Raw genomic sequence first — 27744 nt, forward strand, 5'->3', positions numbered from 1 at the left:
CTCACCTGACTTAATAAAAATGTTTTCAACTTCAATGTAAACATCTGCATATACTAATTTTTTAAAAAATACCTTAATAGAAACAAATATAACAAGTGATAGTTGTTGACCATCTACGCTATAGCATAGAACTTTTAGTAAAGAATGGAAAAGAAAACTTTACTATTCAAATACATACCAGTTCGTCTATTTGATCAAAAAAATAAATATTCCAGCCATCAACAAATATTTCAGGTTTCTTTTCACCTTTGTATATCTGCAATTAATTTAGAAACTATTAGTATGGATTACAAACCTATGCACTGATACAAAAACTTATAGAAAAATTGTTAAAAATTTAACTACAGAGCTGCAGAACTGTTGAGAGGAGGGCTCAAAGACCACCCAGCATTACAGACAAGAAATGTAATTTCTTTTACTCATACCTCCTGCAGGACAGGGATGACTGGAGGGTTCCTCTGCTGGAGGAAGTATAGCACCATAAGTGTGTACGCGTATGACGATAAGCTGCCTCTGGAGGCGTCACCGATGTCGCACATCTAGAGGAAAGGGAAACGAGCAACGTCAAGGAAAGATCACCAATGTTTTCTGACTGCAGCTATTCTATTATCAACAGGAGTAAGGTGCTTCTATAAGGCGCTCATTTATATAATTACATTTTCAAATGCTAAAATATGCCAACAAAACCAAGAAAGACCAATTAAAAAAAAAAGACAAATAAAACAAAACAAAGAAAAACCAAAACAAAACAAAGAACCCAACAAAACAAGTGGAATAGTCACAAGGAAGATCAGACAATCCTGTAGAATTTAAGACAAAATGTTAGCTTGCCGGGTAGGGCTTCCCAAATAGTTAAAAGAAGCTTTTGACATGGCTATGATTCTTTAAGAAAAAGATACATTTATGCTTTCAATAAAGGTCTGAACATGTAATAAAGTTTCCTGGTAAGTCACAAGAGGAAGCCTACTCACCTTTGTAAACACTTTCATGGTATAGCACAAATATTTCACTCTGGGATCAATGGCTGAATAAGCAGCTAAGAGCCTCGTGTTATGAAGAGCCTGTTAAAAAGGAAATTATACTATAAGGCTATCATTTAAAAGAAAATGTTTTAAACTAGAAGCTTATGAAAAGGTTTACACTCTAATTCATTTTAGAATAAACACATTCAAACTAAAACTAATATTTCTTCCCCAAAGATAAGCTTCATTAACTTTCTAGATAATAATTAAGAATTGTAAGTGGTGTTTGACTTCATAATTTCCATCATGTTAATATGTCCTTAGCCTAAACACTACTAAAAAGGAAGGGCTATTAAAAGAATTAGTTTCCTCTAAGTACATGGACCATTCCCCAGCCTGCCCTAGCATTATTTAAATCAAATGCCCTGAGGGGCCCGAGAGGTCCCACAAAGCCCTGAAGCAAGCCAGGTGTGAGACATACTCACACACACTCCCAAATTAAAACAAAGTTCAAATCAAACAAAAGCACCTGCCACTCTGACTTCTGAGCTCACTTTAAATGAATACTAGTATTAACTAAATTCTCTGTTATATCCCCAGCCTCAGATCACTGCCGGGCACACAGTAAGCACTCATAAATAATTACTGAAAGAATAAATAACATAAAATGAATGGCTTAAGAGACATCTGTTTCCCTTAATCTCCCTAAAAAAAAAAAGCCAAGAAGAAATCTTACCAATGTGTTATACAAACTTATGTCCACTTCCAGACCACTTCTCAAGTGAAAGAACTTTACAATTGGCACCTTTGCTGTTGTAATAGGCAGGATGTTTCTCAGACCTCAGGTGAAAAAAGAGCATCATTAAAACACAGTTGGGCAAAGAGGCTCTCATGGGAACACTTCAATATAAAATGGATGTATCCCTAACTGCCTCGTTTCACTGTGTCACTAGGACCAGTCGAAGACTTCCCTGCTACTAACAAACGTGTGGGGAGACTCTTCTGGCAAAGCTGACATTTGTAAACACATCCACATGTGGACGAGAAGGCAGCCACTGCTCTGCAGGAGCTCACTGCACCATCTGAGTGTGTCGGGCTATCTGTTTGATAAACACCAAAGTGGAGGACTCTGTCAGAGTCTGGACTATGTGGCCCCCCTCTATTTTCTTTGTGGGACCGTATCTAACATGAAGAAAAGCCTATGGGACACTCATCTGATCCCTTAAAGCAAAAGTTACTTGTCACAGAGCTAGAAATTATGATAGTAAATGTAAGGAATCGACTTCAACAGGAGAGGAAGAAATTGCCTGAGCTAGGTTTTCAAAAAGGAGAATGGGCAAAAGCAGGAGGTTCAGAGATTTACCAACAAGGAAAACTGCACACTTGAAGGGTAGATATCTGAAACCAAACGGCATGTTCAGGGAACTCTGACGGAATTGTCAAGCTATACAGTGGACTTGAGGGAAAGAAATAATGAGTAATAGGAGAAGGGGTAGAAACTGGGAGAGGCCAAAGGGTGAACATATATATATCCTACTAATTATCCTGGGAGGCAAAGAGAAGCCAATGAACTGGTATAAGCTGGGGAGAATCATCAACCACATCTATTCAGACAATGGCCCTGGCACTGAATGGATTGGAGACACCTGGACTAGAGGAAGGGTGACCATTGTGAAAAATGATCTGGGCCTGAACTATCATGGTGGCAAGGAAATGTGGAGAAGCAGCAAGACCTGTGTGCGAGCATCTATAACTGGATAGGTTGAGGAAGTGGAGGGAGGGTGATAAGGCAGGAAGGCTGTAACAGTAAGAGTTACCATTTCCTGAGTACCTAGAATCCTTTATAAACATAACCTCCTATGACTATGCACCTGCACCTTACCGATGAGGAAACAGACCTAGGGAAATGGACTTGCTTAGGAATGTGCAGTTCCCTGTGGAGCTGGAACTGAAATCTAGGCATGACTGACGCTAGGCTTCTACCAAACCTAGTCCAGGACAGGCTAATTATTACTTCATCCCATCGGATGATTCCAGGGAAGCCAATGTATTTAGAGGGCAGATACATTCTGATCTGGAACTTGGCGGAAGAGGGACAGGATGGATCAGATAAAAGAAATTTCAGCAAAACAGGTTTGTGTGGGAGACAGAAGAAACCCAACATATTGATGAAGAGGAAGGCCAAGAAGTTCGTGTTTACTGAATACTTAGCGTGTACTAGGCCCTGTACTTTAACGGATTTCCTTTCTTAATCTCAAATGCTATTATTGTTGTCTTGACTCTGTAGATAAGTAACTGAGTGCTTACAATGAGACTGAGTGACTTTCTGGGATCACAAAGCCAGCAAGTGGGGAAGCCAAGAGGTAAAACCAGGAAGTTTGATCCCAGGCACCCCCAACTACTTTGCCATACTGCCTCTAACTTAGCCTTCTGCTCCATCTACTTCCCATTTAGAACTTGACACTGTTACCCATTATGACACTTAATATAAGCCCATCCTCTAAAATTCATTCACAGCACATCATCCCAGTTCTTATGTTACCATTCCAACGGTTCCTTTTTCAGTTTCTTTCCTTAATTTCTACACACAGAAATTAAAGCACTGCTCTCAACTTCCCTCAAACAATCCCTTGGATTCTTTCATTCTTGGTCTCTATTTCTTTCTCTTTAAGGTCTTCAGTGCAGAATTTCTGCTTTGTTTTTGATCCCTGATTGACATTTTTAATATCAAACAATTTCTACTTTGTTTTTCAATCCTGATTGATACCTCCAAGATATTAAAAATATTCCATATTTTTAATTTCTCACTAGACTGGAGAAATTATAATCTTGGAGATTACACCTTCATGGCAAACTAAACGCCTCCACACTGGTGTTCTCTGCAAACATTCCTATCTCTCAAGCTCCCAAACATCGGCCAGAACCCTCATATTCTTTTCCTTTTTGGACCACTGGGACCTGGGAAAGGTCTGCCTGCCCCGTTACTCAGATTATACCCTCCATAAGAGATTATGCTAACCGCCTAAAAAGTTTAAGTTATGCTTTTATTAGGTTTCTCCTCTCCTGAAAAAACTTCAGTGGTTTCTTAATATCTACAGACGTTACCTTGTCTTCTAATAGTTCCCACTTGAAACTCCTCTCTAAATGTATCGATCTCACTGCTCTCCAAAATACCCTACAGTAATTCTCATGTTCACACCCATGCACTCTGAGGAATGACTTCTCTTCCTATTCTTTCCAAATCACACTTAAGCATCATTTGAGATCAGAACAACCAATCTTTCCCATGAATCTCCCCATCCAATAATTTCATACTCGCTCCTCAGAAGTTATTTAATGCTTATTACTATTAAAAATACACCAATGCTAATACCACAAATATGCTATAAATAAGCTACTATACTGGGTATTTTTTTTGCATTATTAAATTCTAAGGATGCAAAACACTAATAAAAGACAGAAGTATTTAGCCCTGGCTGGCGTAGCTCAGTGGATTGGGCAAGGGCTGCGAACCAGAGTGTCACAGGTTCGATTCCCAGCCAGGTTACATGCCTGGGTTGCAGGCCATAACCCCCAGCAACCTCACATTGATGTTTCTCTCTCTCTCTATCTCCCTCCCTTCCCTTTCTAAAAATAAATAAATAAAATCTTAAAAAAAAAAAAAAAAAGAATACAGTGTACACTTCAACATTAAAAAAGAAAAGACAGAAGTATTTTAGGGTATGTGCTCTCTCTCTGGAGACACCTGTGCCTTCTTCCTTCAGGCATGTCTCTTTGCTGCTCCCTCTTCTGAGCTCCAAGGATTCTTCTTTTCTGTTGGAAACTTGTTTCCTGAGCCCACACAGCCCCACTGGCTCACTCCTACCCCTGTGACTTTCTAAATAAACTTTTGCTTATAAAAAAAAATATATATATAGAAAATCTTTTAGAAAAAGATTATAGAAATACCTGAATGTTTTTTGAGGACTCTTGCCAATTCTTCAATAGTTCTTACACAGTCCAACCCCTGCAACAAAAATGGCATAATGTACTGAACCAAAAATGGAAAGCAAGTTTCTAACCTGGTTATAAATAGTTCCTATTACCTTTAGAAATAATGAAATTAATTTCAACTCATTCTATACATATTTTATTAATCAGCATTCATAGGAAATATCCTAAGAAATTCATATACCCTACTTACTGCTTTTGGAGGCTCAACAAAGGCTGAAATCAGAGCCCCCAGAAAAATCTCTGAACCAGTGAGGGCTTCCATTTCTAGGTAATTATGTAACTATGGAGTGCCCTATGTGCCAGCATAAACAAGAGGAGGTTCTGTGCTCTAATTCATTCTGGGTAGACATTCATTATAGTTTCATCAAGAGCCGATGAACTGCTGTGAAGAGTGATTAAGCTCAGATTATTTCTCCACAGGACTAGCCAAAACTATACCATACAACATGAAAGTCATATAGCACACATGAACATTCGAAATAGATCATACTTAATATATTTGAAATTTTGTTTTAGAAATGCCTTCAAAACTAGTTTCTAAATCATGTAAAAATTCAATCTTCATAACACACATTAAGGTCATTCTATATATCTATCCCAATATTGCTTATTTCCCTTATTCAACAAAGTTAGGCTAGATAACTTGGCTATTTCCCCAAATCAAATACATCCTCAAAAGACAAAGACTTGAGACTAAAAGGCATAAAAAGATCTTGGGCAACAGCAGCATCACTCATGTGGCTATACAGCACTTGGACTATTAAAAATTTTAAGAGTAGAGATTCAGTACTTCTCAGATTTTAAAGCTTTTGACAGTACTTTCTATTTCATAAATGCCTTCATATTCAGCAGAGCTGGCAAATCTTTGGTAGACCATAGAGCCTGTTGCAATTACTCAGTTCTGCAGTTCCGGAGTCAAAGAGGCCATAGACAATACATAAATGAAGGGGTGTGGCTACGTTGTAATGAAACTGTATTTACAGAACAGGCAGTGGGCAGACTATTGACCACACCGTCTGCTGACTCCTGACACACGATTCACGCTGATGTGCCTAACAACCTCCTGAGGCAAGAGGACCAGAATGACCATTTGCACTTCATAGATTATTAACCAAAGACCACACGTGTAGGGACTGATGAAACCAAGTCTGTCTTGAATCCAGGTCTCTGGACTATAATTTTTAGCACTCCTTAAACCATATTGCCTGCCTGCTAACAAACTTCTCAGAAAACTTTATGTGGGTCTTTGCATCTAAATCAGCCTAGTGGCCAAGGCAATGGGACTCTGGAGAGCCTGCTTTGGCCTTCTAGAATTCCCAGATGTCGCTTTCAACCCACTTTGTACTACAGGTTCACAGTACAAGCCTTTCAATTCCTCACGTCCACCTCTAGACTCCTCACTGCGCTTGGCCAGACAGACTGTGTCCGGCGAGATTTGGGGAACACAGAGCTGCACTGCCGGCCAAGGCCGTCAAGTCACACTGCCACAGCAAACGGAATTTTACGTGTCACTGTACCTCAGCAGTTTCAAGTCCATTAATTGTCATACAGATGTCAAGGTCACTCTGTTTGAACCCAAATCCGTTTTTGGAGGAGCCAAACAAGCTCAATTTAGTTCCTGTTAGGGATATATGAAAAGTAATAACTAATTACCTGAGTACATTTCATTTTCGGATCAAAAGGGCCCTCTCATGACTCAAAATACCCAGTTAATTATCCTATATATTAATCTCGTAATTATGTTCTCTTATTAATTAGTCATTTATTATATTTTCTTTCAAATTTTACTTTAAACAAATTCAAGTTGTAGATGGCATGAAAATTACCAAGTGCCACTTGATTCTGGAATATAAGGATATTTTGAGGAGAATGTGGATCACCTAATCATATTTAATACTGTAAGCTTATTACTTTCTAAATAAATTCACTTTTTAGAGAGGTGAACTGACTCTAAACGTTAATACTCAATGGAACTCACTTGGTGGCATCTGCTAAGAGAAACCCTACACTGCAGCCGTCCCCTCTGCTGGAAGACCGGGCCTGGCAGACGCTGACCTCCCGAGGTGCACCACACAGCTGAAGCCCCGCCCCGTCCCCGTCACTGCAGGACTACGGCCTCATTCTCGTAACAAAGGTGACTGGGACACACGGATGCTTTCTGAGGGAAGGGGATGCTACCCTTCTTTTCTTAAACACAAAGAATTACTTACCTGGAAACTCCTGTCTTATGAAACTTTCTAGGTTTTGCCGGATATGTTCGCGAGCCTGATCTTCTAAAATAGTTGGAGAAAAATCCTCTGTTTAAAACAAATAAAAACATTTAGAAATAAAGACTGTTCACACTCTCTGAAAACTGTACTTTTAATAAAATAAAACCTAACAGTTTTAAAAATAAAAGCCCTAAATTTTGTGTCTTCCTGGTAGGCAGCATAGGCAATATAAAGTAAAGAAGATGCCTTTAAAAAAAAAAAAAAGAAAGATTCTATGACCAAGAAATGGAAACCAATCTGAACCAGGGTTCCAGTACGGGTTTCAGAGACCCAGGGCTTGAAAAGGACACTTTCATTCAGAAAACTCTCCCAGAGTTTGAATAAAAGTTTGTGACTATGCATGTATGTATATATTTATGGAGGACCTACGGTTTCCTTTCATAGTTTATAACCTCCAAAACGGCATAAAACACCAGTTGGGAAATGATAGTACTCTAATCTCAAGACTTTAAAGATCCTCCTTCCCTATCTTGAACAACGATTTATTATGCGTCCCAAATGTTACCAGATACACAAAACACTGCAGATACATACACTGAAGAATGGAACAGACTTAGTCCCTCTACCAGGACTAAGATTAGTGATTCTGGTGACTCTTGAGAAAACTTCAATGTAACATTTTAACAAATCAAAACAAATGTTAGTAACTTACTGTAACACTGGAAGCAAACTTGATCCAGGATATTTAAAAATTTGGGTGTTAATGGTGGCAAAGGTTCCAGCTGGATTCTTTTGAAGTCCTCAGGGCAGTCCTTCTTTAGATGACCCTCTCGTTTGCACAAACTGCACACTACCATAGGGGACTGCAGGAAGAGGGCCAAGACAGGACTTAAGATAAAACTTGATTTTCCCAGTAAAGAAGCCCTGTATCTTTTTTTAAAAGTACATGGTCTACTCTCCACGTTCCAAAGGACCAAAACTATAACGTGCAGCCATTCCAAGCCATCTGAGACAGGGACTCCCCGATGGCATACTCAAGAGGAGAAGGCAGGTATTTTCACTACCAACAGCATTCCCTTCCTCCTGTGCAAATTCCCGAGAGCCTAAGGAGGGAAGTGGACCAGGGACTGGAGTGAAAGACCAACTCAGTAACCACTATCAAAATGGGGGAGAGCCCTGTCCTAGTAAACAGAATTGAAATCACGCGCACTACAACCATTTTAAGTCTCCCGGTTCTAGGACTGGCACTGATTACCCACCTTGCCTTTGGTGAAAGTGAGTTTACTAAATTCATAGAAGAAATCAGATGGACCCACAGTTGAATTTTCTTCACACACATTTTCTTCCTTAAGACTGATTTTATTAAGTTCCATTAGTAGAGCTCCATCCACATCTTTTCCACATTCTTTCAAGTCTTCACACTTAGACTCGCCCACCTCCTCATCCTCTTCAGACAGGGCATCCTCATCCCCTGACCCGGTGCAGGCATTGTCTAACCCATCTTCATTAGCACCATCATCCTCATCTTCTTTTCGGGTAGCAGACAGCCTGGGTTCTTCATCCTCCTCCTCCCCCTCTTCATCGGAGTGAATGACTCCCGATGTCTGGTCCTGTCTGGAAGGGGCAAAGTGGCTTAAAGTGTCTTCTGGCTCATCAGTACCTTCTAAGCTTTCTTCAATGTTGTTAATATCAATGCTTTCTTCAAGCTTAATATCAATGTTGTTATCTAAAGAAGCAAATCCATCGCACTCTTTTGCTGTAGGATTTGGGAAACCTTCTAAATCCAAACCGCTATCTGTCTCAGTATTTCGTGTGCTATCAGAGACAAGAGGCTCTTCGTGTTTGCTACTGCTTAAATCTTGAGCATCAGCAGTCAAAGAATGCTTGCCCTCCCTTCCAATTTTTTCTTTCTCAGTTTTACTTCCTGTTTCTTGGCGGTGTACATTAACATCCTCACGATCATCACAGCTGACTTCTGCCTTGCTGCAGCCTGAGTTTTCCAGGTGCACACTGCTGTGTCTGTTCCCTGGTTCCTCTGCTGGTGGGCTTCCAACGCTTTCAGCAGTCTCTTTAAGAGTAACTGGCTGTACCTTGCAGGTGTTTGCAGCTGAACTGGGAGCACTGGCACCTTGAGCCACAACTGAGTTTTTGAGTTTATTATTTTTTGCTTGTAAATCTGGATCATGCTTTGCTACTTCTTTAGAATGTTCTGAAGTAAATGTAACAGTACTCAGAGGCTTTGGAAGGCTAGATTTTGTACTTTTATGTGGAAGAGCAAAATACTTATACGTCGTCCTTAAACAATGAAGTATATATTCAAAAACAGGTTGATTATTTAGGGTCCTTGCCACATTTCTTTTAACAGAGTAGGGATCTGTAACAACAACAACAACAAAAGATCCACCAATGAATACATTTGTAAGGCATGTTTGAAACAGCCTGCTCCAGATAAAAACAGACAACAAATAAACCAATGTAAAATTTAGCATGTTATCTTAAATATGCTTTCAAAAACTTGGAGGTGAGGAGTAAGAAGACATAGTTTAAGAACAAAAAGAAATGTTTTATTTAGTTTTATAAGAGAACCCATTCTGTTCTGAACCAGTACCCCTTCCCTATTTTGTTCTGTGACTATGGAGGTAAAAAAGATGTTGTAAGTATAGCTCTTGTGCCCTGGGGAAGTGAGGACTTCCCGCCAGGCTCTGCTGAGTGCTCTGCCTCCCCACTCAGCCAGGCCCTGTGGTTTGTAGAGCTTACCTCCACTCTTCTGCCCTGGGAAGCCCCATCACTGAACTGGCTGGGCTGAATTCAGGGGTGAGAGGGAGGCACCAGGAGGAGACACCACTTCTCTCAATCTTTTCTCCTCCCCTAGACTCCAGCAGGTTAGGCAATTGGCCAGAAGAGCTGAGCCAGAGAAACTGCAGGGGAGGGTTTAAAAATGTGAGATCCCTATGACTGCACACAGAATTTATGCAAAATGCAAAATGCAAAAAAAAAACAAAAAACCAAAAACAAAAAACCAAAAACCCCAAAAAACCCTCTTACGCAATATAAAGCTTGAAAAAAAAATCAAGCAAAAATAAGAGAATAAGAGAATTCCATTTAAGGAGATTCTTTCAATTATTTCAAGGAGGAGAACTGAGATTTCTAGAGAGTTTTCAACCTTCTGACTTTGAAAAGCTGAGAAGTGCTAGTCCACTTAATGAAGTCTATAGGGCACATCAGTGTGTCTTTTATACAATGTTTTCGGTTAATGAGCCTTCACTAGAAAAAGTGTTTTTATGAGTAAGTTCTGAATGTTACTACAGATGTTCCAAAAACAACTACCCTTTCTATGGAGAGAAATCTAACAAAGAATGTTATTTTTCTTGAGAAAAAGCATCTTCCTTAACGTTTGTAAAACTAAACAACATTGACAACAATTCATGAAAGGACTGAATCTAAAGATATAGAAGTGAGAAAATTAAAAGAGAAAAGGATTCATTAATCACTGGGAGAAAACTTTTCAAGGGTTCAAGTTGTTAAGCAATTTACAAAGAAAGCAAGGACTCAGCCAGCCATTATTTTAGTAGCTTAAGTAATTAAAATATCTTACTGCTGCACTTAAAAAACTTAAAATTAACAGTTTAGTTCTTTGAAATGACCCGCTATAACACATGCAAGACTCTAGTTATTTATTTCACTTTTGGGGTTAGGCCTACTTACATGTAGGAGCTGAAAACAGACTGAAATAAAAAGCATGCTGTTAGACTGGTGCCTTAAAACAAAACAAACAAACAAAAAAAAAATGAAAGATAAACGTTTTGAGATACCTTCAATGGCAATGCGCTTTTTGGGCCAGTCCTTTGATTCACGAGATATCATTTCTTTGACTCGGATACTTATGACTAAATCAGCCAAATTAAATTCTAAAGCATAGAATCGAAGCAATTCCACCCAGAGCTGCCCAACTGGTACTGAAGGCTGGTGTTTTAAATCAAATGTTAATGATACCTATTAATAACAAAGAGAAAACACAGGTTATTTCAGATGGTGGCACACTAAAAAAATCAGAGAACATTCAAAAGCATCATATTCAAAATATGAAAAACTTTAGCAAAGATATAAATTTGACAAACCATTTAGATAAATCACATTCCAGTTTCAATTTTGCTTGTGGAAAAACAGCGCTCCTTCACTACACTGCTGGTATTGGACTATTTTAAAATCTCATTGTTATCACAGGAACAGACGGGCAGTTGTATGTAATCAGGCAGCACTCCTAATTTCAAAGTTTTAATGACAGTGGAGAAAACCATGCATCTCTTTCTACTCTTGGCACTGAGCTCTCTGTTTCTGCCGCTGGAGGGCGCCTTCACAATGTTACGCACAGAAATGGGCAGCTAAAGGCATAGAGCAGAAGGAAAAATGCTCCTTTCAGCTGCTCTGAGAAGCGACACAAGCTCACTGAATCTGCCAGTGATTTTAAATTGATTTTAGAGTCAAGTAATTATTGGTATCAGAAATTAATGCTAGTTTTACATTCCCAGACTCCTGACAAGTTGGCACACACTGTGATGTAATATACTACAGTGCACACAGGACTTAGAATAGAAAAAAAAAAATGTGTCTGACACTAATTCTGCCACTTCATACTTCCTAACTGCTCTGGACTTCGCATTTTTATTCTCAGTGGGCAGTTCAGTGGCTGAGAGAACTGGCTTTGGAATGAGACATGCTTAGGTCTGAAATCCAATTCCGCCATGTACTAGCCATGTATGATCCTCGTCTAAGCCTCAGTTTCCTCACGTGAACAATGGGGATCACAGTACCCACCTCACAAGGTTGTTGGGAGGACTGAGTGAGAGTGTCTGAAAAGAGCTTAGCACAGTGCCTGGCACACATGTTCAAAAAATGGTCGCTACCATTATCTGCAGAGTAGGGATGATACTACCTATAACACAGGATAGTTATGAGGATTAAATCAGAAACAAGGGAAAGCAGACTTGTTTGCTCTCTGTATTTTTTCACTTAGATATAATCTTTTAAGTACAAGAAATCCATTTATCACTGAAACAAAGTCACTAGTGTTACGATGCTCCTAAGAGGTAATCTAGTTCAATTCCCGTATGCTACAAGAGAAGAAACTGAAGCCAAAAAGTTTACATGACTTGCCAAAGGTCCTACTGCTGGTCAGTGGCAGAAGGAGAGCTGTCTTCTGTCCCAGGACAGCGCTCTCTCAGCACACCATGCAATTCCAACAGTCTAGACCTCGCTTTCGGAAGCGGTGGCATGATTGCTCTCTCCGCATAAAAATGTACAGAGGAAGTATTTAGTTGGACTTGTAGCAATAGCTTTTCCTTGTAAGGTATACAAATTTGTTCCCAATTGTACTTTATGACAGCAAGCTTGAAAACGAGCGGTATGGTATTTTATTAACCAGTAAATCTCAACCACGAGGGTTCTGTCTAGTAAGACAGTCATCAGGTGGATTTACAAAGAATTGGTTGAAAATGGAGGCTAAGTCTCAAACATTATAGTTGAGGGCACACAGAAAACCCCTAGAAACTGAAAGCCTCATTAAATTTCACCTCTCTATCCATAAGCCTTATTCAGCATTACTAAGAATTTTTAAGCATCTCACTGAAATGACTTGATAATAACCATCATATGAAACTTAAGAGACCTCTGACCTATCTAGACTAGTGGTGCTTAAGCTGTTTTTTTGTTATTACTTTTTTTTTTAAAGTAGAGAACACTTTCTTTTTTGGCACTGAGTTAAGCATTCTATAAATCAAGGCCCTATGAGAGGATACCAAAGTCATCCCCACGTACAGGTGAGGAAACTGGGGCACAGAAAGATTCAAGCACTTGCTCCAGGACACACGAGCTCGGAATCCGGGGAGCTGGGACACAAATTCGCATCCTCTGGCTCCACAGCCTGTGCTGTTGTCTACTACTGAGTCCCCAAAGGGGACGTGTGAGAGTGTTGCTATGCTGGTGGCAGGCAAGAGAGAGAGAGAGAGGGAGGGAGAGAGAGAGGCACGCACCAATTCCCCCTTCCCGCCTCAAGGAGTCCAGAAAACACAACCGAAGCATCTAGGGTTCGTTACTGTCTCCTTATTTTAGGCATGGACTAGAAGGGTGACACGATTTACTGCTGTAAAGCTGGGGTTAAAACCCTGGTCTCAGTGGATATTACTGTCATTTCACTCCAAAGGATTATAAGGTTGTGGCGTCTTATTACTAGTATAATTCCACTGCTCAGATTTTTGTTTAATATTCAAGTGGCATTTCTTTCCTTATGCAAAAACTCCCCTGCCCACCCCTAATGGTATGGATGGAAACAAGTTCATATACTTATTCACTGTTACTTTACTAATCTGAGGTTAATTTTTCATATATTCAAACCTCATAACACTATCTAAGACATAACTACTTTGAGGATAGATAAGGATTTAGCTTTGAAATCTCAGTATCTTTCACAGGACCCTGCACACAGAACTACACCAATAACTGTGAATGCAACGACCTAAATTTTTACCTTTTCTCATTATCTATACAGAGGACTGCACAGACTAAGAAATGAAGCATCCATGAAACCGTTAAGATGGTTGAGGAAAGATGAGAGGACTGATTAACTCAAAGATCTACACATAATGACTGAATTAGATAGACAGTAGAACTAGAAGTGAGACAGAACAGACCTGTCCCCTTTTAACAGGTACTTTTTTTGATGCCTCTTCTTTTGCTGTGTCTGCATCCCCCATGGCATTATCGGTGTGCTCCCAGACCACAACGTCTTTCTGAATATCTTTTAGGCTGAAGTTGCCTAATTTATTCAGTGAGAATCCTTCAATCTAGGAAAAATTAGACATACATTACTATAAGGCAGAAACAATTTTTTATCAATCAGAGCTTATTAATCCTAGAAGGAATGGAAAGGACACTTATGGCTCATTGAAAATATATAAGGCATCAGTTATGAAACATCTGAGATATCTGTAAATTTCAAAATATTTGTTAAAGTAAAAACCAAAGTCTTTAATTTTATTTTTACTTTTAGACAGAGGGGAAGGGAAGGAGAAAGAGGGGGAGAGAAATATCAGTGTGTGGTTACCTCCTGTGTGCCCCTTACTGAGGACCTGGTCTACAACTCAGGCATGTGCCCTGGGCTGGGCATCAACCTTCAGACCCTTTGGTTCAAAGGCCAGCACTCAATCCACTGAGCCACACCAGCCAGGGCTTGTGAAATAATTCTTTAGTAAACAGTATAAGAGAAGGCAACATGGCCCAAGCCTAAGGCCATGAGTTCTGCAGTAAAATGGTCTGGGATCCAATCTCAGCTTTGAGAATGGGGGGAGGCAGAAGAGGGTATATATAATGGGGATAAATGGTGATGGAAGGAGACTTGACTTGGGGTGGTAAACACAATATAATAAGCAGATGATGTATTATAGAATTATATACCTGAAACCTACATAATTTTATTAACCAATGTCACCCCAATAAGCTTAAAAATATGCAAAAGGGAAAAATATCTCAGTTCCCTCATCACGTACTTACTTTAGGTCTTAGGCCTTTGTTAAAATGGATAACACTAGAACATCCTTCATGGGATAGTGGTAACATGAAATAATGAAAGGATTCAGAAACAGGGTATGGCACATAATAAATGTAAGACAGTGCTTCTACTGATACTGTTGAGATGCAAAACGCTGAAGAACGGTCTGGGCTCAAAAGGTCTAAGAAACGTGGAACCAAGTTGAACAGGTTTCTTTAGTGCACAATGGAATTTACCACCGGCTTTAAACAGGTTCACGTACACAATGAATTGTGGGGTGGGGTGTGGATGTGGTATGCCACCTTGCAGATGCATTTCCACATCAGATGGACTACTTCTTTGGTTAGGCAGAGCAATCTTTCATCAAACCAAACCAAATCAAACCAAACCAAGCCATGTTGCTACCAGTTATAATGGTTTCCTTCAAACTCAGGATGAAATTCAGTCCTTTCCAGGGCCTAGAGGAAGGCCCATGTAATCTGGTCCTTTGCTACTTCCCTGACCCGTCTTCTTGGCTCACAGCTGACATGTGCTAGTCCTTCTGCTCAGAAAATTCTTTCCCCCAACAATCAGCCCACTCTCCCTTACCGCATTCAAGCTCTGCTCAGATATCTTCTTCTCTAAATAGCTCCCCATTCACTTTCTGTCCTTCTTCCCCTGGTTTGGTTTTCCTCAGAGAAATTATGGCCACTTGGTATGTACTTGTCTCTCCCACCTCACTGGATATATAAATTTGAGGAAAAAGATGCCATTTTGCTCACTGATCTAACTCTAGCATCTGGTACAGTGCCCGGCACAGGTAAAGCTCAGTGAGGACTTGCTGACTGACTGAAAGAACAAACCTCTCTTACAGAAAACACAAGGGGTAGTGACTGTTTGTTAGATGTATGTATTCAATTATTGTTTTTCAATTCTGTGGCTTATGTTTGTTTTCTTGATGGGTTTTGAAGAATAAAAAGCTTTTCACTATTTTTCTCTATTGATATGGTTTGCAATTTTAGTGTTTGCCTTAAGAAATCCATGTTTATTCCCAGGCTGCAAAGATTTCTCTCCTAGGCTTTCTTCTGGGCATTTTATGGTTTTAACTATGACACATATCTTTAATTCATTTTGGGTTAATTTCAGGGTATGTTATGAAGCAAAGGTTTAATGTTCATTTTTTTCCCTTTATGGAATCTAGTTTTCCCAGCATTAATTGTTGAAAAGACTTTCCTTTCCCTCAATAAACTGCTTAACTCAGTGTTTCACTGGGGAAAGTCATTCAGACTTCCAGACTCCTACTTCTGTCTGACGGGAAGGGCTATTCAGCTGGCTTTGTTCTCTCGCTCCTTTCCGCCAGGACAGGAGTCCAGCAGACACCTTTCTAGGGCCCTGGATTCTTTCACTGCAGGACCACAAATAGGAAGAGAGCTCCCATTAGACAACCGGGGCACTGTGAACTGCAAGGCCTTATGCCAGGACAGAGTTTGTAAGGGGCTTACTCTGCTTTCTTCCTAGATCCTTGTAGACAAAGGGTGCTGCTTAATTCCCAGTCTATTAAATAAAAAGAAAAAATTCCCTATAATCATATTTTTTCTATGTATTCATAGTAAAGAACTACTACTCTGGTATATGCTCCTTAAATAATAAGAATTCTACACATAGTATGAAGAAAGGAAGTTAAAATACCCAATGTGCCAAAGTTAGCTTTTCACTAAGTGAGACTTTCTATATAGATTTTATCAAGATGAATACCTTGGGATTAAAAGTGAGGTTTCTAAGAGGATAAGAATAACAACATTTGGACTTTGAGATGGCTTATTCTTCAATCTTATTTTATGAATAAATCAACTAAACTTTATCCAGAAAGAAAGAATGGTCACATAACTGAAGTCCACTTTTTCTTAAAGATAATACCAAAGTATTATTTAAGAGGTGACCACTAATTTTTGCATCAATAGCAATACTTACATTTTCTTTGTTTCACAGGGATTGGGGAAAAAAGAAAACTAAAGACTAGGAATAGAAATTAAGTTACAGTGAAACAAATGCTTCCTACAGTCTGTCTGGAGGACAGATGTACATTCAAATATCAAATTATGAAACGGTACTCAAAGCAAGTATGTACCAAATGATGGATTCAAAACAGGTTCATCTCCACTTTGTTCAAAATCCTCAGGATCACATGTGTTTCACAAGTTAAGTGTTTTCTTCAGTTTAGACAAGTTCTCCCAGGAGAGCATAGGGCAGCATCTTATAAACCAATACATTAATATTTCAGCAGTGGAAGGTATGAATATTCACACTAGTAGTATAAGTACCTTCATGTCAATTCTGAGTAGCTTTTTAAATTCTGAAATTATGCAGAGGTATTGTGTGGCCTGGTAATAAAAATCTGTATTGAATATATAACCAAAAAAAGTTTTATACCCATGATCCCAGATAAACAGGAAGAAGGGGCTCTTTCCTCTGTTGAAGAAAGAAAACGGTCATCAGGGCAAACACGTAAGGTGGCAAACCTCCTTCTTCAGGGCGATCTATGCTGCAAAGCTGCAAAAGAGAGAGAAGAGGATAAGCATTCTTTTGTACGAATTTGTCATTCACACAATGTGGTCTAAAACCTGTAACTTCTTTTCCTTGTATTATATGATTTACTCTTCAGAATATAACACCACAGTGACACAGTGTAAAACTTCCTAATACTTTTGGAGCAACCACATATTATGGTTTTGAGTAACAGCTTCAATTTCAAATTTTTAATCTTGTTAACTACCCTTTCTCATGAAGGACCTTAAAATATTTTGTTTCATTTTTGACATCCAGTCATCCATTCACTTGGTTAAAACAGCTGTTAATGAAATAAAAATGTTGGGTCAATTCCAAGTGCAAGCCAACTAGCTTCACTCAGTCTAATGGCCCTGTCATCCTAACCTGCTGCCTTAAAAAATGCATGCTTTGACCACAGAGGTGATCGGGGAGAGAATATGGGCAGATTCATTAACACAAACAGAAACAACTTAAAAAGCATGGCCTATTTAGTGATTAAGCAGAAGATAGCTTTCAATGTATGGCATATTGTAATTATCAATTCACCCCATTAAGAGTAGGGTATTCTCTGTTCGTCCTGGATCGAAGCCATAAGAACTACTGTATTTTGCTATGTATTTTGCACTTTAGCCCAAATTTTTGAGGGAAAAATAAGGATATGCATTATGCATGGATATAATGAATATGTATCATGATCCCATGTAAAATGCGCACAAAAGGTGGGTGTGCATTACACATGGCAAAATACTGTATATATAGTTACTGCCATGTATTAATCAGTAAAGCTTTGGATTTTCTCTATAAAGCACTTGCACAGCAACTCAATTTGATAATCATGATGGGACCTTACATTTTCGGGCAATGTTAAATGCTCTACTGGTATTTCAACTGGGATACTATGAATATGTAAGCAAAGCCATATAGATAGTGGTTTTCATTTTTGGGAGTTTCTGGGTATATTACTGGAAATAAAGCTTTATCTAAAACTTTCCTGTCCTTAAGAACCACCTCATAAAACTAGTTAAAATGTAACATTATTGGGCTACATCCTCTAGGATTTGCCGCACAAATCTGATTTTTAATAAGCCCTATAAGTCATTTTTATCTTTTGAGCAATACAGTTAGAGTAAAACAGAAACAGCAAATTTCCTTTTCTGTGCACACTGAAGTTTCAGTTCCAATATTCAGATGTCTACTCTCTTGATGTCTATAAATATGCATCCAAACATCTTGAGATTAAATTAACCATGCAAAAATCAAGGCATACTGCTTATGCATAAATTGAATGTATTCATGCATTTGAGCACTAACCTACCTTTGCCCAGTACCTAAATGCAATCACCAAAGGAACCAGCTTTGATTCCAGTTTTCCAAGGGCAGTTAAGTGATTTGTTGTCAGACAAGCATTTTCATTTCCTGCACTCACTTTACAAAAGAGGCCACTGGTGGGGGTTGAGAATGAGGATGGGAAGGAAAAAGAGAAGGAAAAAAAGTGTTATATAGTTGTATCAAGTATCTTTTATGCCAACAACAACTAATTTATATTGATAATAAGTACCTAAAGTAAAAAACTCAAATCTTTCTGGGTCATTTAAGCGACTATTTTTTTTTTAATTTAAAAAAAGACAGGTCAGCTCTTTTCTGAGTTAACTTTTACTTTTCAGAACTAAAACTAAGGAAAGTACTATAAAATGTTTCCTTTAGGAGCATGAATTCATATTTGTAAGAGGGTTCTCCCAAGAGTTGGAAGAGTCTGCCTAGTGAACAATCATTACAGCCTATAAACCACCCATTTAAGAGTACTGACAGTGTACTCTTCCAGACAGAGGGACGGATACATGGGTGAAGTCACACCATTAGCTATTTAGCACCGCTAAAGATTCTGCTAAAAAAGATGGCCAGCGAAGGTGATCAGAGCAAGTAAGTATTTGATAAAGCTGTTTTTTTTTTTTACTATGTTGAAATGGGTTAAGATGTTTCCTTCCTCTTTTCATTTTAAATAATTTTCTCTTTAAAACACTGTTTCCTTTTGCATCAATTGCCTAAAGTATAGGGAGAATGCTAGTAGTAAGTCCATGAAATCAACTACATAAGGAGTTTATCATTCTAGAAACTGGACACTAAGATTCAGTGAAGTACATGTGCTTTTGGCAAATTGATATTTAATACATAAACAGCTTATAGAAACAGACCTTTGCTTCTCTCTGCACATTACCACTGGCACCCTAGCATGGAAATCTGCATCAACATCAGTAAAAGAATCTGAGGAAAAAAGAAAAAGATTTTAAGTAGGTGAGTTATACCTTAAAAAAAAATCTAGATAGAGTACCAAGTTCTATTGTGACTTATCTGCTCAGACTTTTAAAAGACCATTACTAAATAAAGCTCTGAGATGACTTGAAAAGGAAGAGTATAGTCAAGAATCAAGTAATAACATTAATTTAAAACCCTTATTTTGTAAAACTAATGTTTGACCAGAAATGACTATATTATTGAATTAGAATGTTCAAATGTTATATGACTAACATAATTAGAAATATGGATAGGATATTTAAAAAAACCCCTGCTGCAAACGCTACTAAAGTACTTGGGGTTAAAAAAACATACTGACTAAAGTAAGTAAATAGATTACGTTTAATTCAAGAAGCATGGGAAAAACTAATTCAAGAGATAAGACAGTTGGGTAAGACCTACGGAAAGCATAAAGCCTCAAGCTGGACATCACCTGAACAAACAACAAATGTACTTGGGAACAACCATTTGTTGATGTATTAATCAGGGATGCGCCACATCTATTTGCCATTATAAAGTATTAATATAAACCATTATTAATGAACTAAACAGATTATCTCTAGTTTTATCCTCAAGAGGAAATTTTACAAGTTTTGTGTCTCTTTAATCTTGGCCTAGGGCTCATTTTATCTTTATAAATTGTGACATTATCAGCAAGCTAAAAGCTCTACTTACAAAATGGTTATTTTGCGTAGCAGAACAACTAATAGGACTCTAACTTGTTAGTAGGCATTCGCTGTGGTTTTTGTTTGCATATTACCCATATAATTTTAAAACCATGACTTCCTATTTTCAAAGTTTCAAAAATGAAATATTCAAATTATAGACAAAAGAAACATTTAAGAGCAAACTGTGGAAGAATGTGGCCTTACCACTGTTCTTTAAACATTCTTGAACAAGTAGGAGAACATCTGGCTGAGACATCTAGAAAATAAATCAATGAACATGTCAAATAATCCATAAGTACTTCTGCTTCACTGAGACAATACAGTCATCTGAAGCTATCCAAATTAGCGCATTACTCCCAGAGTAAAGAAGTTAATCATTACGCTGTGTGCACATGTTGGTCGGGGACACAGAGATGAGCATCAAATGAGGATGAGTATGGGCAAAGGGGACCTACTACACAGTTAACTCCTGACTAATTCCTGAGTTACTTAGTCTCTCAGTAAATCTTCAAAGTTGTGGCTAGAAGTTGTCAAACAATATTATCTCTCACTCTATAAGACTCCTTCAACAGATCACTAACTCAGTCTCCAGTTCAGTCTTGCCTTTCTCCAATCCTTGCTCACAGAGGAACCAAAACCATTTAAAAGCATGGATTTGATCTAGTCAGGTCATGCCCCTCCTTAAGACTGCCAATGGCTTCTTACTGCCCTTAACTCAAATGAAATTCTTTACCACAGTCTACAGATCATGCCTGTTGGGCCCAGCCTACCCCTCTATCCTAATCTTAAGCTCTTCTTTTTCTTGGTCCCTTCACTGCAGCTATGCAATCTTCCCTTCAGCTCCCTGAAGAGGCCAAACTCTTCATTGATTCAGGGTGTTTCTGCATGCCGTTGCTTCTGCCTGAAACATGTCTACCCCTCTCGCTCCCCTCATCCCTTTTTATTTTTTAGGGCTCTGCCTAAATGTTATCTCTTTAAAGGGGCCTTCATGGCTAGTGTATCTGCACATCCCTTGTTTGCTGGCACAGAACCTTGTTTCCCTGCATAACTCTCATAATTAATTATAATACACATGTAATTACCTATCTCCTTCACTAGGTATGCGTTCACTAAGGGAGGAATCATAGCTGTTCTGTTCTCTAGAATCCAGTATAGTGCCTGGCATACAATATAACACTCCGTGAATACTACTAAATGAATGAATGACATGAGATCAAAATAACTGCTATGCTAATAAAATTACTACTCAGAATTTAAGGTTAAAAGAATAGGAAGAACAGAAAAATCTATTGGTCAGTTGAAGCCAGGGATGGTGAAGAATAAGGTTATGAAACAGAACTGGGGGTAGAGCCCAGGAAGCTGTATTTTAACCAGCAATCCAGGTAAACGGGCATGAACCATTTGCAAACTGGGCTATGGGAACCACCAGTGAATAAATGGATAATCTACTAAAGTGCCTTCCAGTTTTAAAATTCTGACTCATCAAAAGCTTTTTGAATCATGTTTAAGCAAGAAAAGTAAGTCAAGCATGGTTCTTCAAAAGCATAATGATATTTACAAAGTAGGTATATAAAAGAGGAAACCCTGCCCTATCTGGCTGGGTGGCTAAGTTGGTTGGAGTGTCGTCCTGTACACCAGAAGGTTGTGAGTTCGATTCCTGACCAGGTTTGATCCTTGGAAGGGTCACATATAGCAGGAAACCAACTGATGTGAGCATCAGTGTTTTTCTCCCTGCTCCTCTCCCCACCCCTTCCTCTCTCTTTAAAATCAATAAACGTATCTTCAGTGAAAATTAAAAAAAAGAAGAAGAAAAAAGAAGAAACCCTTATATAGCTACACTGCTTAAAATCTAAACTTCTTTCCTGCCATTGGAAAGTTGACTTTACCATGGTAAATTAATCTTTTCAAATTAGCAGAACCTAAAATAGCCCCATTAGATTCACATGGTAAGAATACCAATGTGTGAAGTATGAAAGATCTAAAGAGTAAAGTATGAAAAGCTGTACAGTATTAAAAAAAATGCCCTAAAATTGAAGACAGGTAGAAGAACATAAAAATGGAAATTTTAGGAAAAAGACCTGCCACCATTATACTTAAAATATCTTCAAATCTCTAAAACATATTCATATCTGACATATAGCTCACATTTGAAAGTAAGAATTTCTACACGACTCTATGAAAATTCCAGCATTTCCTTTTGTACTTACAATGGCTGGAAATTGAATGTCAATGTTTACATCCGAATTTTTGAAACCCAATCTGCTACAGGATGACCCATATAATCTCAGAGAACAATCTAAAAAAAATTTAAATAAATGAAAGTTGTAAATAAAGTAAAACTTCTTGAAAGTTATAACAAAACACTATTTCAGAAATGGAACCATCAATTACAACTATATACAAAAGCAAAACAGTACTCAAGGCTGGCATAAACAAAGGGTAGCAAGGGTGACTCTTGCTTATTTTATTTTATTTAACAGGGAAGGCTTCATTGACTGCGGTTTAATGTAAGGGCTACCCTTTTAGGTTGTAAAATATGTTTGAAAAATTCCTAAATTATCATTTCATGCTTTCTGCAGAAAATACTTTTTAAAAATGCTGATATGCAAAAGATAACAAGAAATGCCTGTTTTATATTTATAAATTTATAGTATACTAAACCAATAATCATAAAAATGACCTTCAGCATAAACTTACTTTTTCATATGAATACTTACTACATTAATAAACAAAAAGCATATAACATAATTCCTTTAGGAAACCTTTTGAAAAATAATTCTATGACTAATATAATTTAAATGCTATGCAATATGTGATTCACTTTTCAGAGAAAAACGTGTATGTTTGTGTACTGCCTATATTTATTTACGACATTTTTTTCCTGAATGTTTTATTACTATTGTGCTAAAAATTGATCCCTTCTTGTCAGGGAACTTTGGGTTTTTCTTTTTTTAGGTTAAGTCAAGTGACTTTTTTGGGCTTTAAAAGTTTCTTATGGAAAAAAAAACTTTCAATTTTCTGAAAGTTTCAATTTTACAATGGAGATCTGTGGCAAAAATTATCAAAATTACAGACTTTTCAGGAACTGTCTACAACATAAAGGATGAGGTAACTACATAATGAAATGAGCAAATCCTCGCCCTTTACTTTTATGGAAGCATATATGAATATGAATGATATACTATACATAATTATCTTTCAGTAGAACGAATGGTTCTATGGGTAATATGGTGATAATTTAAACAGTGATTTCAATCCCGGCTGTGATTCAGAATCACTTGTGGCTCTTTCTAACAAACGGTTTGCCATGGCTCCACAAACATAACATGGAAAATGAATTCAACAGTATACAAAATCTATTAAAAATCAGTTTGCAAAGCTCATTTTAGATGTTGTACTTCTTTTAACTGTGGTTAAATAGAACCTTTTTGGACACAGATACCTGAAAACGACTCCAGGATACTTCTATTTTAACGCAAAATATTGTGTCAATTTAAATAGGTATAGAGGTAAGCAAACATATACATGAGAGTTCCACAGGGTCCCAATAATATGTGGCATTTAATTTCAAATACATGCACATAATGAAATTCGTAATGAAGACAGATTTAACGACAATGCATGTAAAAGTCTTTGCAACCTCGGGGGAATCCAGGAAAAACAAAAACATGCAAAAAATTAAGAGCTTCAAGATATGGCCAGTCAATTTCTATTAGGTGAAAATTATTACTATTAGAAAAAATGAATGAGGTACTTTTAGGTAGCTAAATAGAAAAACAAATTTAGAAAATACCTGGTAACTTGTGTTGGAACACATTTTCCATGATACGTTTAATTTCTAGTCTCTGTTCCAAGTTCTCTTTGTGTAAGCCAAACTCCTGTACCACTCTGTCAATGGCAATGCCAATTGCATTTATCTGGGATGGCGCAGGCGGGGGTAACGTAGTGAGCAACTCTTCCTCCTGCTTTTCCTTTTAAGATCAATGTTGAGATTAAAAACAACTCATAGGTTTTTAACCTTCTACCATTTACCAAGGCAACACCCTATGTAATATTCTGGAATATTTTTCTTATCCCTCCCTTTCACTTTAGCTGTGTTAGTCTTCATGTTATCAAAGTTAAACACATTTCTTCATGCACATAAAGTGATAATGGAGGAAAGGCAAGAGTAAGAAAATGTGCCAAAAAGAACATTAAAAACAGCAATGACAAATTATTTTCTTTATTATTACTGGCATAAGGATATACACCTAGGTCCTATCAATGAGTTCATTCATCCTGATACTATCCTTAAGGAAATTTACAAGACTACCCAGCAAAACATATCTGACCAACATAAAGTGTACAGGGTAAAGTAAATTCTAGTAATGTAAGCAGTAAATCATTAAGGAGAGGAAAGTCACAAAGAAGACAAGTAACAGTAACTGACAAGGAAATAATTGTGGTGGTGACATTAAACCTACCTTAATGTTTTTCTTGTGCCTCTTCTCTTTGATATGCTTATGGGCAAATGCAATGGATTCAATTAAAACATCACAAAGTTTGCAGGTGTACTTTGCCGTAGGGTAGTTTCTTGGTCGCTATAATTTGAAGAGATTTACAGAGACGTATATGTATATGTATATGTATCCTCAAATTTACAGGTCAACAAAAATTAGCCAGAAGAGGGTTTCCCCTTCACTTTTAAAGTTGTTAATATATTACTGTCACTTTATCAGTATCCTAATAGTCATTTATTTAAGTAATTCATTAAATCAAACTATCACTTGTAGCTTGTAGTGCTTTGATACTAGTAATCAAGTAAGAAACCTAATTCATCAAAGCACATATTCCCAATTACTAATGCAGTTGAAACAAAACAAGGATTTTAACTAACAAATAAAAGATGTTACCCTTTTCAGCCTGTCAATGCAGTCTCTTTTTAATCGCTCCTCAGCCTGCTGTAAACCCAGGAGTTCCTTAGTTGAAAGCACAGACTCGTCAATCACAGGGCCCTCCAAGTCGCCGTCCAGCTCACTCTCCCCATTTCTCATCCTCCGTGGCTTCCTAGGCCTGGACTTCTGCTTCTTGTTTTCTTAAGTTAGAGAACAAATATTACCCGTGATATTGAATAACAGTACTGAGTGAAAAGCAGATTTTATATATTTATTAATGAAATCACATAATTTCTGAATGACATCTGAACACAGAGTGAAAGAGATGACGCTCCCATGGATAGAAAGTCTAAATATTCATGAAGCACCTCATCCAGATACATTAATCCACAGAAATCACCTGTTTGGAAAACTCAAAAGGAATTCTACTTTATCCATACAATTTAATTCTATCGTCTTTTGTGAGTATACAGCTAAGCATACTCAAGCAATAGTAAAAATTATCCTGTGGGCGAGCTCTCAGTCTCTGAGAGGGCCTGAGCCTTTCCCACCATCCCTCCCTCTCTTCTTCCCCTTGGGGCGTAACCTCTGCCTTCCCCTCTCCAGGCTCCCAGGGCCCTTCTTTGGCTTCTGTAACTTATCTCCAAAGTCTATGCAGCCCTGCTGGCTCACTTCTAATACGTTTGTAACTTTGTAAATAAACTTTCTCTTATAATATGAAAAAAAAAAAACACACAACTATCCTAGGCAGGCAAGTATACCTCTAATTCTAATACACTTAATATATCATAATATATAATGTACATGTATCTGCTATATTCTAATAAAAGCTATCAACATTTGTTTTCATTTTTATAAGTGAATAATGTCAACAGAGCAAAGATGGACAATAAAAACATCTCCAAAGAAATCAACTACATTCTTATCTGGAATGAAAATTCATCATTTAATTGTACATGTAGTCTTCAGATAATTGCCCCCCCCCCCATTTATATGAACCAAAACTTTATTTACTGAGGACAACCATTTCCCATTTTATCTTTTCTCTCATTTCAGCTTCTTTGATAGCATGCACACTGGGCACACTGCAAAGGAAAGACAATCAGCAATTGCACTAAAAGTTTTCTATAAGTATAGACCAATCATTTGTTTACAGACTGTGCTGTTAGTACTATAATCCTTATAATAAATGAATCTGTTTCTTTTTTAAAGAACATAACTTTTCAACCTGTACAACTGAAGAAGACTGCAGGATTGCTGTATAAAAAATTGTCTTAAATAACTGATAAACTTCTATCAAGTTCTAAAAAAAGAAGCTATTACTAACACATGACTAAAATTAATTTCCCCAATTAAAATTGTGATAAATGGATTGAATAGTTTCTAAATGGTTTGCCAATAACTAGTGTGAAAATAGAAACCTACTGCAATGCCCTGCATGTGGCAATTCCTGTCAAGTTTCCAATGGCACTTATTACCTGTACAGCAGCTACAATGGATCAGCTGACTGAAAAAAATTCTGTCAGAAAATGGAGGTATAGGACCTTTATTTTTAAAAAGCTACTGTCAACAGTTTTAAAGGAAAATCAGCAAGCATTGTGCTCAAACTACCGTAAGATGAATGTAATGAAATTCTGCGAACAGCTTCTATACTACGGTAAGTAGCAATTAAACAAAATTATACTATTAGGACAAATAGTTTTTTTTAAAGCCATCAAAATGGATGAAAAAATTTTTAAAAAGGTAAGTAGTCATTAGAACAAAAAAAGTCAGTCTACCTTAGTACCGGCTTTTAAACACTCCCCCTACTCCCAATTAAATTATCAATCTTTTAAGGGCAGTATCCTTGGTCTGCCTAAACTTTTGAGATAAGCATTTCTTTTACTTTAAGAGATGTGTCTATTTTCATTTAATTTGCTTATCATGACACTCTACTCTTAAGTAATTGCATCTAACCTGAATATTCAGGACAGAAATTTTTTACTTAGGCCAACGCTCATTGGAGATTTGCACTAGTATGTGCAATACCCATCAGGAAAGTCCATGTTAGTTCCCGAAACACTAACTGATACGGAGTCTAATTCCCTTTTTAACCCCTCCTTTCTCTTGATCACAAAGGCTACTAAATATAACTATATTTGCAACCACTTTCTAGAAAGAATGACTTCAACTTCCCTACAAAGGATATAATTAAGTCCTTATTGCTTTTATACAGAGAAGTAGGTGGTTGCAGAAATTTTGTCTGATGACAATAACAGCAGCTATTAGAGTATTTTATTATGTGACAGATGCAGTGCAAGTAGTTTATGTGCACTGCCTCATTTCATCTCCACAGTGATCGTGTCATGGAAGCTAAAATTATTCCCATTATACAGAAGGGAAAAATGCTGGTCTGAGAAAATAAGTAACTTGTCCAGGGACACATGACTGAACCAAAGTAAAGGGATTTGAAATAGAGATTAAAGCATAGATGGAATTCTTAAATTCAGCCTTCACAATGCAAGAACTAAAAAAGAATTCATTAAAATCCCTTCTTGTAGCATACCCACTGACATCTAGAACAGATCAGAACTGATAAGGCAATATAACCTTCTGAACCAAGACTCACAGGCCTGCACAGCAAAAATGATCAAATAAAATCTTGCAGCTGGAGATCCTGGAAGTCAAAGCTGGGTG

The 27744-nt window shown here is 37.6% G+C and overlaps 1 protein-coding gene across 8 annotated transcripts in view; it reads right to left on the reverse strand.

The window, feature by feature from the left end:
* The window catches only part of TUT7 (terminal uridylyl transferase 7), a 52593-nt gene that overhangs the window by 20797 nt on the left and 4052 nt on the right, over positions 1–27744 (reverse strand). For 6 of the 8 annotated variants that reach the window (XM_028507263.2, XM_036021804.1, XM_028507256.2 and 3 more), the window contains exons 3-21: positions 25087–25268; positions 24658–24774; positions 23988–24165; positions 22402–22490; positions 20399–20450; positions 19427–19496; positions 18550–18676; positions 17118–17237; positions 13852–14004; positions 10978–11158; positions 8425–9539; positions 7878–8028; positions 7166–7252; positions 6473–6573; positions 4911–4968; positions 1699–1802; positions 972–1061; positions 426–539; positions 179–256 (exon numbers count right to left, since the gene is read on the reverse strand). In XM_028507263.2, the coding sequence (XP_028363064.1) occupies positions 179–256; positions 426–539; positions 972–1061; positions 1699–1802; positions 4911–4968; positions 6473–6573; positions 7166–7252; positions 7878–8028; positions 8425–9539; positions 10978–11158; positions 13852–14004; positions 17118–17237; positions 18550–18676; positions 19427–19496; positions 20399–20450; positions 22402–22490; positions 23988–24165; positions 24658–24774; positions 25087–25268 (3167 nt within the window). The remainder of the gene's footprint in view (positions 1–178; positions 257–425; positions 540–971; positions 1062–1698; positions 1803–4910; positions 4969–6472; positions 6574–7165; positions 7253–7877; positions 8029–8424; positions 9540–10977; positions 11159–13851; positions 14005–17117; positions 17238–18549; positions 18677–19426; positions 19497–20398; positions 20451–22401; positions 22491–23987; positions 24166–24657; positions 24775–25086; positions 25269–27744) is intronic. The other 2 variants (XM_036021803.1, XM_036021805.1) reach the window with 1 other exon arrangement.

The sequence above is a fragment of the Phyllostomus discolor genome, chromosome 3 (assembly GCF_004126475.2).
Source record: "Phyllostomus discolor isolate MPI-MPIP mPhyDis1 chromosome 3, mPhyDis1.pri.v3, whole genome shotgun sequence".
Lineage (NCBI taxonomy): Eukaryota > Metazoa > Chordata > Mammalia > Chiroptera > Phyllostomidae > Phyllostomus > Phyllostomus discolor.